The 14096-nt window shown below is 39.3% G+C and overlaps 2 protein-coding genes across 2 annotated transcripts; one reads left to right on the plus strand and one right to left on the minus strand.

Moving 5' to 3' along the window:
• Positions 1 to 1726: 1726 nt before the first annotated feature.
• NDUFB5 (NADH:ubiquinone oxidoreductase subunit B5) lies at positions 1727 to 7334 on the minus strand. Its single transcript, XM_054386006.1, has 6 exons — positions 7208 to 7334; positions 6364 to 6452; positions 5395 to 5461; positions 4555 to 4616; positions 3460 to 3566; positions 1727 to 2502 (listed from the first exon to the last, which is right to left on the minus strand). The coding sequence occupies exons 1-6, from the start codon at positions 7332 to 7334 to the stop codon at positions 2382 to 2384; spliced, it is 573 nt and encodes a 190-aa protein (XP_054241981.1). The 3' UTR covers positions 1727 to 2381.
• A 164-nt stretch (positions 7335 to 7498) lies between these two features.
• MRPL47 (mitochondrial ribosomal protein L47) lies at positions 7499 to 13494 on the plus strand. Its single transcript, XM_054386084.1, has 7 exons — positions 7499 to 7599; positions 8140 to 8285; positions 8825 to 8885; positions 9646 to 9742; positions 11226 to 11356; positions 12783 to 12878; positions 13278 to 13494. Exons 1-7 carry the CDS (start codon positions 7499 to 7501, stop codon positions 13393 to 13395), a joined length of 750 nt encoding a protein of 249 aa, XP_054242059.1. The 3' UTR covers positions 13396 to 13494.
• The last annotated feature ends 602 nt before the right edge of the window (positions 13495 to 14096 follow it).

The following is a 14096-nucleotide window of genomic DNA, read 5'->3' on the forward strand; positions in this document are numbered from 1 at the left end:
TTAAAATAGTCTGTGTAATGTTGCTTAATGTAAAGGAAAAAAAAATATGTTTGAAACCACAAGATGATGAATGGTTAGTAAAGACTTATTTCCTTATTAAAAAAAAAAAAAAGTTGTGGGGGGTGGATGGTAACAAACTGTAAGAGGCACTTTCTGTCACTCTTGCATTTACAACTAGAGGAGCACCGTGGCTGGTAGAACCTGGGAAGACACATCCCTCTAGTGGCAAAAATCTTCCAGGTAAAGAGGGGACCGTTTATATTCCTTTATGTAGCTGCCAAGTGTAAAAAAGCAGCTCTACAGACCTGAGAACGCAGAGCTCGTATGTGTGTGAATGCCCTCAGGTACAACTTGTATTACCCATCTTATGTATTGTTTTAGTTTTTTCTTGGTAAACAGCAGTTGCAGGGCACATATTCACATGAGCTCTTATATAAACTCTTTGCGTTTGTTGGGGTTTTTTCCTAGGGTGAACTGGAATTTATAAAAACCAGAAAGGTTTAGTCTTTTCCCTCCAAAATCATCCATGTGGCCTCTCTATACTAAATGCATTGGAAGTATAAAGTCTAAAGTTTTCATCTTGAGATTTTGCTGTCAAATTTACACTTTCATGTACTGAAAGGTGTATAATCACACAGCAGAAGCCATCTTCTGTTCACCTAACAGTGATGACCCACAAAGCCCATTAACTAATGTCAAGCCTTGACCCTTGCTCTTCAGACATCCAGCAACCCTTTCATAACAACCTTCAACAAGCAGTTTCCTATTTTTTCCCTTGTTTATTTTAGTAAGCCTGCTAGAGGCAGTAGAATGTTCTCTAACAACAGTATCAATAACTTGGAATATATTGCTAAAAACGTTAGACATAGAGCAGGTACTAAGAAAATACTGAGTTTCATATTTGCTCACTGAGATTCTTCCTTCCCGTGAGGAATTTTACATGACAGAGCATAGATTCTAGCTTAGAAACTGGGGGGGTATTTTAAAGAGCATGTAAAACTTCAGTTTCTGAAATCCTCCCCACAATCACTAAAACATCAATTTCTGTGCACCATAAACTTCTTAATGTTTAAGGACCTTTCCTTTGTTTTCTACTCCTACATCTGGCAGTATAGAGAGTCAGGCCTGGGAAAGCACTTCTGCCTTAATTCTGCCTTCTTAACTCAGAAGATACCTGAGGTAATAAAACCTAAGATTTGTTACAATAAAAGACTTTCCTCCTCACAATTACTTGGCGTATGAGTCTCCGTGTCACTAGATACATATTTAAAACATGAAAGTTATGTGAGGTACCCCTCACTAGTTTATATAAACTACTAACATACTACTGAACATTAATGCAGATCCGTTCTGCCACAAAGGGAGGATGTGACTCTGGTTTGTATCGATTACCATTTAGAATAGGGAGCACGTATCACAGGAAAAGTACCTGTTACACTTTGAAATCTCACTTTAAAAAAAAAAAGGCACTAAAAACCCCAACCAAACAAAACCCTCTGAACAACATCGAATGATGTTCCAGAGACCACTTTTTGGATGATCTACACTGAGAATTGTTCGGTTCAGAAAGATGCACCAAGTTGGTCACCTTTGGGGTTTTCTGGGGGTTTGGGTTTTTTTTTTTTGCCTTGTGATTGCTTTAAGAAGTCTTTGACTTTGCATATGAAGTGAGGTTGGAGAAAATGAAAGAGCAGACAAGCATAAATTATGCATAGACAAGAGAAGAAAAGTTTAAAACTGGTAATAAAATTGATAAAGGAAGAGGGAACATGGCTGATACTGTCAGGGATGAAAGGTATTAACAGTTACATAGGGAGAGAAAATTTTGAGATGATGCAGAGAATATGATAGCAGATGTTGAAAAATACGCAAGTTGGGAAAAAAATTACTATGAAAGATGAGTTTAACTACAAGTAATGAGAAAGAATTTGTCTCAAGTGGCAGATGTAATCCTAACACTCCAAATGTTTGAAGGCATTTGTCTTAGTTCATCTTCCACAAATTATCTGACATGAGGCACTCAGAGAAAAAAAGCCCTACAGTTTCCTGTGTCTTTCATTTAAAACTTTAAATATGAGAAATCACATGGTGAAGACATATTCCCAATTTTTTTTCACATATATTAGGACAGAAATCCCATTCTGCATTGTTGTTCTGTAGAAAACGAGTCATTGCTGGCAAGTGACATAAGGCATTTTCTCTGACTTGACAATTTTAACAGCTACATGAGCTTAACTGCCACACAGTTTCTTTCACATTATTGGAATTAACACAAACATTGTTTATTAATTTCCATCAGTAAAGAGCAGGATGTATATCACATAGCTCAGCCACAACTCGTCAATATGCATTTAAGACCTTGCATGCTGTTCTAAAATTGCTCAATTGTCAGGTGTGGCTTTCATAGAGTTGTCAACAAGGTTTTTATCTGGTGTTTCATAATGATACCAAGGTCCATCTCCCCTGTGCCTCATCAGTCTGCGTGCCTCCAGCTCCTTCAGCCTAAAAAGAAAGAAAACAGACATACTCAACATGAAATTTATTGGGTTTGATCATACATGGATCAATGTTTAACATCAGGGCATTGCTGAGGACAGCAATGAGTTTAGCATCTATGGCTTATAAATGCTACTGAAACAAAGGTAGGACCAAAATACATCTTTTGCCAAGAAAGATTGGACCAGGTGATCCTTGAGGTCCCTTCCAACCTGGTATTTGAGGATTCTATGAAAATATGAAGAGTTCAACTAAAACTTGAGCTATTACATACTTCTCATTCAATTTTTTTCAGTAAGTCATCTCACCAAAGAGTAATACAAATACTTGCAGGAGTTCTGTCACAGGTTCTTGCCTATTAAGGGGCTAGGCAACTTCAATAAAGCCTTCAACTAAAAGTAAATAGGAACAAGAAAATCAAAAGTCAATGTGATGGTAGGAGGTGTTAACACTGTCTTGGTCCAAACAGCAATAGTTTGTGGAACTCACACTTGCTTCTGCCACCACAGTTTACTCTGAGTAAGTACAAAATAAACTCAGGACAAAAAGGTTGTTACAGCCCACAAAATTTTTAACAGCAGCAAGAAACATCATCAGTCTTGTAAACAGTCATTTAGCTACTCTATTAAGCTATGAGCATTAGCAGAGGCAGAAAGCTGTGCATCTCCTGATTCAGGAGGACAGAGCTATACCTTTTTAACTATGAACTGGCCTGAAGAGACACTGTTGTTCTACAAGCCTGCCCTTGGACCATTACAGTTCTGGTAACCTTAAAACTGAGAATGCAGAGACTACAGATACTGCAACTCTCACTTCTGTAGCAGCCAGTGCAGCAAGCACTCAGGGTCAAGTGATACCTTAATAAGCACATTATGTCAGCATCCAACTCAGTATGTTAAGCAAAACAGAAGAATCAACTCCAGTATGTATCAGTATTTTAAACCCCTCAACTATATAACTTACCTCAGGTCAGCTTTCCTTGCTTCAATATCAAGCATAGCTAGCTCTTTCTCATAGTCCTTTGCAGGGGGGTCAAGCAAGTAACGAGCTATCCATCGACTTATAGGGTGCTGGAAAATATAAAAGCAGAGAATATCCATGCCATTTCCAAGTAGAAATGTCATCATAACTAAGTAATTTTGTATGTTCCCAGTCATCAACACTATGGGTGCTGCCATTCAAACCATAATAGCAAAGTTAAAACCATGCCCAACAGTTTGTAAGATCAAAACACTAGAAAGGTCTATTTATTTTGCCATGTTTAATGCCAAGATAACCTGCAGACAAATATTCTGTAGCAAAATTCAAAGTTATGGGAAGGCATGTGATCTATTTTCTTTCTGTTGGAAGTTCCTTAAATTGCCACTGTAATGGCAGAAAGAGACTCCAAAACTCCTACCATAATCAGTAACATTTTAAAGTTTCGATTAGAGGGCACTTCACTAGGAACAAAAGTCTAAATGACTTGAAAGTCATAATACTATTGCTGAATTCAATTATTTCCTGTCATAAACAAGGCAAGAATTCAGAGGCTAATTGTAATAAAATACAATGAAATTTAAAGTATAACCTTGAGTTTCATACTTTAAAAATCTTCAATTCTAGATATAAAAGCATGTGTGGTATTAGACTTTGAAATCACACTAGCAAACAATGTAAAAGAAAGTAATGTACTTTTAAACTCCAATATCTTTCCAGAGCAAGAAATAAAGACAAAACCTGCATGCTAAGAATAAAAGAAAATGGAAGTCTCTTCTGTTTAGGAATATTATAAAAGAATTCTTGGCATACAACTTCAGTAGTTTACTTGCATAAAGACCATTTGCATCTACTTGAGCCAGTAAACAGATTTCCTGCAGCAACACACCTGCTCTGTAAAACTGAAAAAAATGAAAGTTTACAAAATCATAATCATGGCACAATTTGAGTTCTACTGCACTGATACCCAGTGGCAGGGATGTGGCCATCCTCACTGTCATCCTCCCCACATTTCATTCCCAAGTGTCATCAGTAGGAAGGCTGTCTGTAACATGCCACCCTTTTACACGTCACACTCACTTGGTAGTATTCCCAGTACTCTGGAACATAACCTTCAGGAATCTCTGCAAGTTCAGCTTCACCTGACAAGGAAAGGAGAGGAGGAATATTTACTTCAAGCTGTGTTAAATACCTTGTATTTTGTCTTTCATGTTAAAAAATTATGAGTATTTTACATGGAGACTACTTAATCCCTCGATCAGAGCTCTGTTCAGAAAAATTTGACTTCTAATTTCTCCAAACACTTCACACTGCCTTTATCTAGCTCAGGAACTTTAAGCCACACAATGAAAGGGTGAAATTAGCAGCCATACAGAAGAAATAACTAAGATTAAGTCCACAGAAATGCCTCATATATGAGCTGAAAGCAAGGATTTTCCTAATTTGTCTATTAATTCCATATTATTACAGTATCAGATCTAAAACATGTATTACTAAGCATAGTTTTGGTTTTTTTGCTAGGTAAAAGTGACAGTATGCAGCATTCTTAAAGATGTAAACCAACGTAATACAAACTGCTTACTGGAATACAGAAGAAGTATTCACTAAACCTCACTGATGTTTGAAACAATGTACAAAGATTGATTTTTCCTGGTTTTTAAAATGTGGAAAGCTTAAAAAAAAACAACACTAACTACAGAAAAAATAAAAATACTGGGAACATCTTCTATGTACTTATGCAATATTACCATAAGTGTCAGGCCTTTTTCCTGGTCATGCAAAGAGCAAACCTTCAAAGATCTCTTTTTGCAACTTAATTTCTATTTAATAATTAAATTAAAATAATACTTAATAAATTAAATAATTCTTAATTTCTATTTAATAATTTTGACTGTGTATTCAGCATAACATTGCACTCACCAATGAAGATGTTGACATATGTTATGAATAATGCCACTGGTATTCCTGTCAAAAATATATAGAATCTCTGTATAGGGAATTGAAAAGAAACAGTATGAGAAATTCAGAAGCCTGACAAAATTTGGATGAGGTTAGTCTGAAAATGATGTAACAGCCAATAATTCTCAGATTTGCACTCATGGGGTAGGTAGGAATGTTGTATGTAAAGACAAATTGCTGCCTAAAATGAGTTAATTAAACTGAAATACAGAAACAGAGATGCTGTGTCAGTCCATGAGCCTATTTAGTGCAGCTTTCAGTCTCGCAGAGGTCAGTCTCTAGAGAAGCAGACAGTAATGCTTTCCCTGAGTGCTGTCTCAGCATCTTGCAACAACAGGCTTCAGCATTTAACTGCAACAAGGCACTAACAGCAGTGAAATATAATCCAGTATGAATACAGCCACTGCTGGCTTTGCTAACTGTGGAAGACAGATAAGGGAAGCCCCATCACACCAAGAGAGTTAGATCAGGTTGGCTGTTACCTATCATAATAGGCTTTATTTGAAACCTAGCTTTTTAGGGGTCACACTCAGGTCAGGCTTCCTGAGTCTCACCTCTGGCATTAATGGTTTAGGTAACTGAAGTCAAACTCTGAAGAAGAGTAACCCAAAACAGGAGAATGGAGCAGAAAGCATTTGTAGGTTACAAATAGATGAACACAGATACAATTAATAATTCTATTAAAACATTAATTAAAGTACCTATAGTCCTTTTTACCACTTAGCCAATCTTTTTACTTCCCCTAGCCCCAATTTTACAGCATATGACAGAAAATTCCTTTAGGAGGAGAACTGGAAATTTTTGTTTATGTAAATAGTGCCAACCATATTTTAGATGCTGTCATATAAACCATAGAGAAAACTGCATTTTGGACACATTATTTGTGAAAGATGTGTTATACCGAGCTCAATAAATTTGTTTTTAACTCACCAACAAGCTCAAAAAGCGATTGTCATAAAAACTTGTTGCCTTGATAATAAACATTCTCTTCCCATGGCCACTGCTATGTCGTACAGGAGCTGAAAATTCACCAAAGGGAAAAAAAAACCATAACATTTTGGTTCACTGGGCCAGAATAAAGTAAAAATGCATGTGAAAAATAAAAAGAGGCATATACAGTAGTGGCTAGGTAGTTAGAAGATGTTTTTTTTCTGGAGAATTTCAATGTTCCTGAAAGCCTGCCTGAACTAATGTCTTATTTTGCTAGAATGAACATATTTTTCTTCTAACTTTAGACACAAATCGATTTCTACCTGCAAGTCCCAACAAATAAACCACCGAATGTCATTACACAGGACCAAATAAATTCACAAACCAGTTACGTCAGGAAGTTTGGCCTCCCACCAGATTCGATCTATGTTCTACCCAAGAAATGCAATTTCTCAGAGGCGAGGAGACATATGCTGCAGCCTCTCGAGAGATTTTCCAGGACGTCGAAGATCTCCTACACTTGCTCAGCCAAGGCAAGAGCCACAGTAGCTTATCACTCCCGCCGCCCAGCTCCGTGTCCTGCCCCAGCCCCAGAGCCATGGTAGCGGGCAAAGGCCCCAACACAGACAGCGACCGCCCGCGGCCGCCAAACTAAGATAGAGAATCCCGCGCCCGCTATGCGGCCGAGACGCGGCCTCCGCCTGGCACCGGGCGAACCTCCCGAAGGCGACGACCCACCGGGCTCCGGCGCCCCTCTCCTCAGGAGCGTCCCCCTTCTCCGCTCCCCAAGGTCACCTCGCCCCCGCCGCACTCGCCCTTCTCCTGCGCGCAGCCGCGGCCCTACCGAGGCTGCCGGGGAGGCGGGCGATCCCGGTGAGGCAGGGGAGGCGAGTACCGACCACCGCTCCGCTCGCTGCCCGCCGAGCTCCCCAGACAGCCGCTGCCCGCAGCAGCAGGCTCATGGCCGCCATAGCTGGAATTGGCACAGGGGCGGGGCCAGCGACACCTGTCTCCGGGGCGGGGTGAAGCTAGGAGGACGCCATTTCGGAAAAGGGCAAACCCTTTCACGCTGTTTCCGGCGCCCTCGCGGGACACCGTCCACGGCGCCGGGCATTGTGGGACAGGCAGTGGGGTCATGGCGGCCTCCATGGCGATGGCCGTCCTGTGTCGACGCCTGACAGGCGCGCTGCGGCTGTCCGGAACGCGGTCGGGCTCGACGGCTGCCAGCCTCCCAGGGTGGGCACCAGATCGGGAGAGGTTGAGTTTGGCGAGCAGGCTGGAGTGGGGATGCGGCGCGTTGCGAGCCGTAAACACGGCTCCCGGGAGAAAGGAGAGCTGTCCTTAGCGGTACTTCCGTTCCGTGGTGGCGGGAGGTGGGCTGCCCGGCAGTTCTGGCTTCCGAAACTTAGGCTGGAGCTTGGTTAGTGACTTATATCGTGAGGCATCATGTGAATTCATGCTTCCAGCGTGAGGTGACTTTTTAGTGCTTACTCCGTGCGTTTACTGCTTTTGCCATTTAGCTATTGTACGTCGTAGCTGAACCCCATGCTGCCCGTTACTTTTGAACGTGTTACGTATCTCTGAGCATAGACAAATGATAATTACAGGAGACAAAGCAGAGAAAAAAAACAACAGTAAGATGACATTTTTATGAAGAACCAAAGCCATAACCCCAGGAAGTAGTGTTCATCTCTCTCTAGGAAAGAAAGAACATTCCCATTTAGCTAAATGTTATTTTTCCTATCATACCTGTTTTCCTTTTTAATTTTTATGCAGATTGACACTGAATCTATTCCACAAGAAGCTGACAAAAGATGAGCCTCTCCATCAGTTGAGGTTTCTGCACACTACTTTGTCTCGGAAAGGTCTGGAGGAATTTTTTGATGATCCAAAAAACTGGGGAGAAAAAAAAGTAAAGTCTGGTGAGTTCTGTTTATTATTTCTGATAGCAATCTTTGGAGCCACTTGTGCTCCACTGAAATCTGACCTGTTGCATTATAGGGAGTACTTATAACTACGTAAAACTTAGGTTGTATATGTACATACATATACTTGGGCTTTTTATGCCTCTTAACTTTTCTGTGTGCATCCTGCATTTATGGAAGCAAATAATTATTATGCAGCAAAATATTTTGCTGTAAATCCTTTGACACTCTCTTCCTAGTGTATCACAGAAGAGATTTCTTTGTACTATGGAAGAAAAATATTTCAGATTAATCTTACAGCTTTCCCTGCTGCCAGCCTTTAACGTATGCAAACAGTACATGTAGTTGCTTTTTTTAGTGTTGAAAGCAAAGATGGATATCCCCAAGGATAGCTTTCCAAGTAGTAATGTTTTTAAGTGATCCTTGTTCTGTTGAGTTAGCATGCTCTGCTAACAGAAGCATTTTTTGTTTTTCAAAATTAGATAAATTTTTCTATTAAATGGATTTTTTTTAAATGTTTTTGTTTTTCTTTGCAGGCGATTCATGGAATATAAAGCAGCTAAGGGCCAAGAGTAGCGAAGACTTGCACAAGCTTTGGTAAGTTTTAGTGCTCTGTGCATTTTACCAAAGGGTGGCTAATGATCTTCTCAGGCAGTAAATTTAGTCTGCCATACTTAACTCTGCATGCTTAAGCTTACTTTGGGTGTGGAATAAGCCAAGTTCTCGTACTTCTCAGAGTGCAAGAGCTGTACTGCTGATGTTAGTTGTATCCAGTACAAAGGGTTCAGCTTTGGTACAAAGAGGCTGAGTTAAGCCCTTTGAGGATTGTTCAAATTGCAGGACAGGTGGGCCCAAATGAACCCTGGTGGGGCTGTCAAAGTAGATTAAGTTGCTCAGGTCTGCATCCATTCCAATTTTAAAAGTTTCTGACTGAGGCTGGAGACCCTTTATGCAGCCTGTGCCAGGGCTAAGCTAAAACTACTGTGAAAATTTTTTTTTTCCCCATGCTACATCTTGGCCTTTAGCTGTGCTCTTCCAAGGACAATCCATATCTGTTCAGACAGTGGAAGACTATTTCATGTTAATCTCTTCCTTAGCTTTCTTTATTCCAGGTTAAATAAACCTGTCTCCCTCAGCCTCTCCATGTACGTCAGCCTTCCACTACCCACCTCTATGGGCAATGACCTCTATTGGTCATTATCTCTCCATTGGTGAGAACGCTTCTTTATGGGAAGCTAGCAGGTACAGGATATGGGATTGTAGGTTGGACAACTACACTCTGTCCAGCAGCATCTTGAGTGAATAATTGTTCATGTTTCCAGAAATTATTTTTTAAGTACTGTGCTTTCTGATCTAGGTATGTCCTACTGAAAGAAAAAAACATGCTTTTAACTTTAGAGCAAGAATCCAAACGACAACTCAAGCCTATGCCCAGTCCAGAACGATTAGAAAAGGTAACTTTTTCATACCAGCTAAAAATACAACTAACACTGGTAGGTAAAAGATGAAGCATTTGTAAACTTGATAAAGACCTTTTAAAAAAATACTCCCTGTTTTTCAGTATATTTACAAACACTATGCTCAAGTGACAGTGAGAAAGGTTTCTCCACCTGTTATATAACGTTAAGAAATATTTTTGCCATTTCCATGCTCTGAAACTAGAGATTTTCTAGAAACCTCCTGGTAAAAATTCAGCTTTATTCTTACCTTCTGCAAACTCTTTTTAGCTACTCAACTGTTGCCAGTTTCTTGCCTCTGACATAGTCTTCTCCAAACTTTTGTCTACTGGTTCTTTGCTACCTTTACTCCTGTCATCCTCTCCTTTTCTGCATTATTGCAATTCTGCCACTAATTTATTTAATTCTTTCCTCAGTCTTTGCCACTGAAAACTATTTATAAATCAACTGCACCTCTATGCTTCTCTCAGAGACAGAAATCTACACCTTCCCTGCCAGTTCAATAACCCTGCTCTTTTTATATGAGAGATACTAAATATATATCCAAATTTGGGAAAAGCCTGACCCTTACACTGTTAATCTGAATTTCTTTGTATGGTTAATTTAATTGTTAATTGCCATCACACATACATGTAACTGCATTGTGATCTCCCTGTTCTGTGTCAGACACGAATTTGGTCTCCTACCCTTGTAATTTCATCCCTGTACTTACAAATTAGTAAAGATCCAATATAAAACTCTCCTCTGGACCTCCTAGTGTATCTTGTTCTGTTTATTGAAATTTTTCTCATCTGTATTTTATGATTCCTGTTCTGAAGAGTGTTTTCTGCTAGTCCCACCTACACATCCATATTCAGCAATTATTACAAATCACAGTGGAACTTTCTGTGGAAGGGGACTTGAGTAAGTGCCACTTCAAAAGTCAAATCTTATTAGTGCCTATTTGGTTTTGGCTGAAGCCCAAGAAGAGTGGAAGTCAAGGACCAGTTAAATATTATGATTGCACCAAGACAAAATACAGCAATCTGCTCATTAAAATTAGCTCTAGCAGCTTCCCAGAGCATTTAGCATGTTGCCATATGTAATGTGACATTGAGTAACATTGAGACAGACCTGACTAAAAACCTTCAAGTGTCATAATTTCTTCAAGGCAGCTTTCTGATCAGCTGACATGCATTACTGAAACTGTGACCAGACTACAAAACAAAAACTAGCATAACCCAACAGCCAGTACAAGCAACCTGATAAATATATACAGCATATCTTAGTCATCTCTCCTTTCTCACCCTTTACTGTTTTAGTACACAGGGCAATTCAGCTGTTTGACTTAGGCCACGACTGAAATTACTCATGATGGAACTCTAGTGCATTTTACCTTTGTTTTCGTTTTGCATTTTGTCTCAGATCTTCATTTTGAGATCTTCTAAGTTGTCAGCATTGTCTTTTGTTGGCCTATCCTGAAAGAGTTTCCTGTTTCCAGGTAGAAGAGTCTATGAAAAATATAGACTTGGTTGTCAAAGAAAGAGAAGTTGCTCTGAGGCTTTTACAAACTGGCCATGAAAAACCAGTACCTGGCGAGTGGCGACAGGACTTCTTGGGACGCACCTACTGGTATGGAAAAGAAAACTTTTCCTTCTCTCTGAATTCTTCTTGTGATATGTCTCTTTATCAGAAAATCCTTATCTAGCAAAGAAAGGATGCATATACTGTATAGAAAGAAACAAGTCTTCTGGTCAGCACTTGGGTGCTTCTTGAGGTTTGGTTTTTTTATTTCAGTTGGAGTTTTTTTCATGTTTTACGGTTGTTGTTGATTTTATTATTTTTTTTAATGTGGTTGTAATTGTTGCTAAATAATTCAGTGACAAACTACTATTAATAGTAACAAAATCAGTTTTATGTAACTGATTTCTGTACTCAGGCTATTCTGTAACACACGAACTAAGGAGTACTGTTCAGTTTAAACCACCTCAACTTGCCTATATAACATATAACATAAAATCCACATATTGAGGAACAACCACCCAAAATACTGCATGAAACCACAGAAACAGCCATGGGACTTCCCTACTAGTCATGGCAGAAGTTTAACTTAGAAGCTTCTGCCATTAGACTTATTTATTGTCCAGATACTTTCAATAATCTGTAATACCAGGTGATGATGCTGAAGGCTCTGGCAGGACCTGCTATTTCATTAACCAGTATTTTATCCTCATCACTGACCTTTGAAACTGGAATCACATTATTCAGCTCTGCAGTAACAGTGTAGATAACAGAAGGTTATACATTCATAATAATGCTGAATTTTCAGTTGTTACCAATGTGTTTACTCATTAAATGTGTGTCAGCGGAGTACTAAATGCACTAACCACTAGATTTACATCTCTAGGCATCAGGCTTCTTTATATCTCTTCCTCTGTGGAAAACGTGTACACAAAGAAGGGTTTATTTGGACATGCAGTCCCCAGTTAACTCAGGGGGAAGGTGTAGATAACCTGCAATGGTCTTTAAGCACATTCAGACACTGTGCAGTATACATAATGTTAGGCCTGACACAATCTGGATGCACAAGCCATCTGTGCAACCCATAGGCAAGAGAAACCACAAATAATAGAGCCTATATGTGGAGAGAAAGTGTAAGTGGATTTGCACTTCCCATGACACTCCAACACTAGCATTTAAAAGAGGATTGTAGTAGAAATTAAAGTCTTCACATGGTTTGTTCACAGCCTTTGAAAGTTTTCTTATGAAGGAGTCACTTTAAAGTGTAAATGCAAAGAATCACTCTCTATACTGGGCCCTTTTAAAAAAAATCTACAGTTTCAAAGCAAGACCCCTTTCTACAGAAAGATGCTGAGCCATGTATGAGGTGTAGTTAGAAAGCAAGCCAGCAGCAGAGCTGAAAGTAAATAAGCATGTGCACATTCTGCAATCTAATGGTCAGAGCTGTTCGTCACTGTGCTGGAACCAAGTTTAAGTGGTATAATCCAAGAACAAAGAAAGTGTATGTTCTATAATCACTTCTGTCTACCTTTAACAGGTACAGTTACAAGGAATGGCCCATACCATGGCACCTGAACGAAAAACACAAGAAGAGGAAATTCTATTACTTACCTCATGTGAATAAATTTATCAGGTGAAAAGCTATTTTTTAAATTGAAATTTTCTGATCTGCTTCTTAGTCCTCCTTATTCCAGTTTGCAAGGCAAAAAAACAGTAGTAATCTTGTTCTGTTGTTTTGAAAATAGGGGGTTTTAGAATTAGAGCTTGCTCTGTTTCTTTTGCTATCCCCACCTTCACTGTCTATGAAGTTGCACTGTGAAGGTAGCTGTACATTTTGCAGACTACCCAAGAGCCTCCCAGAGGCTCTTACAGAGAATTTCTGTAAGTAGAAGAAAAAAAATTGCAGGCATCAGAAGCAAATCAATAATGAAGTTGCTAATCACTGGGAGCCTCTATTTGATTAGGGGAGTGAGCTTATTAAGATTGTTACAAGCTACCTAGAAATTAACCACATTGACTTTCTTTATTTCAGGCTCAGAGTTGAAAAAAATTTACGTGAAAGGGTAAGAAAGCAAAGCCTAGAGAGGAAGAAGCGGAAGGTCTTGGAAAGTAAGTTCCCTCACCTTGCTGCACAATCTCAGAGCCAGTAACATGCTGGAAGAGCACTGCAAGCATCTGTCAAGTATCTTTGTGAACATCAAACAAGTTCTAAAACCAGCTAACAACTGGACTGAGTCTACTTAGTTTTGTTTTGTGGTTTGTTTTTTTTTTTTTTTTAATTTTTAATCCAACATTTGGCCTAAATTAAACTTGTGACCTGGAATTAAAAAGCAGTTTTGGTACGTAACTCAGATTAATCCTAACAGTTCTTTTTGGAAACATCTAATAAGCTACAGATTAATCAGCTATTATAAAAGTGAGACATCATTAACAGTGAAAAACAGCAACTGACTCCTGTATGAAAGTATAAAGTGTAGAGATAGTATTTACCTGCTTTAACTAAACAACTATGGTAAAAACAGACAGAAACACAAGACCCTCTGAAGTTTACACACCAGCCTTTGTCCCTAGATCACCTAGAAGTCTATACCTGGAATTCTAGATACCCATGGTAAAGTCAAACATTTGTGCAGTGCGTTTTTGCAGTGTGCCAAATGCTTGAAGGAAGACTGGTAGCAGTCCTCATGAAACTGAAGTACAAAGGGGCTGCTACTGCTTTCAGCTCATGGTAAACACCTACTTCATGACAGCTTTTAAACTTCAGACGCAGTTGTGTAGCAGTGTAGTTAAGTCACAAATTCTAGTATTTCAGAAAGCCAATGTCCTGTGCAATACAGTATGCTAAAATGCT

This window comes from Indicator indicator, chromosome 13 (assembly GCF_027791375.1).
Source record: "Indicator indicator isolate 239-I01 chromosome 13, UM_Iind_1.1, whole genome shotgun sequence".
In the NCBI taxonomy this organism is placed as follows: domain Eukaryota; kingdom Metazoa; phylum Chordata; class Aves; order Piciformes; family Indicatoridae; genus Indicator; species Indicator indicator.

Excerpts from the sequence above, each read along its gene's own strand:
- NDUFB5 (XM_054386006.1), bottom strand. The coding sequence starts at position 7,334 with ATGGCGGCCATGAGCCTGCTGCTGCGGGCAGCGGCTGTCTGGGGAGCT. Across the intron at positions 6,453-7,207 it reads CCGCCTCCCCGGCAGCCTCG|CTCCTGTACGACATAGCAGT; the intron begins GTAGGGCCGCGG and ends GTGAATTTTCAG. Across the intron at positions 3,567-4,554 it reads AGTACTGGGAATACTACCAA|CACCCTATAAGTCGATGGAT; the intron begins GTGAGTGTGACG and ends TATATTTTCCAG.
- MRPL47 (XM_054386084.1), top strand. The coding sequence starts at position 7,499 with ATGGCGGCCTCCATGGCGATGGCCGTCCTGTGTCGACGCCTGACAGGC. Across the intron at positions 7,600-8,139 it reads ACGGCTGCCAGCCTCCCAGG|ATTGACACTGAATCTATTCC; the intron begins GTGGGCACCAGA and ends ATTTTTATGCAG. Across the intron at positions 12,879-13,277 it reads CATGTGAATAAATTTATCAG|GCTCAGAGTTGAAAAAAATT; the intron begins GTGAAAAGCTAT and ends TCTTTATTTCAG.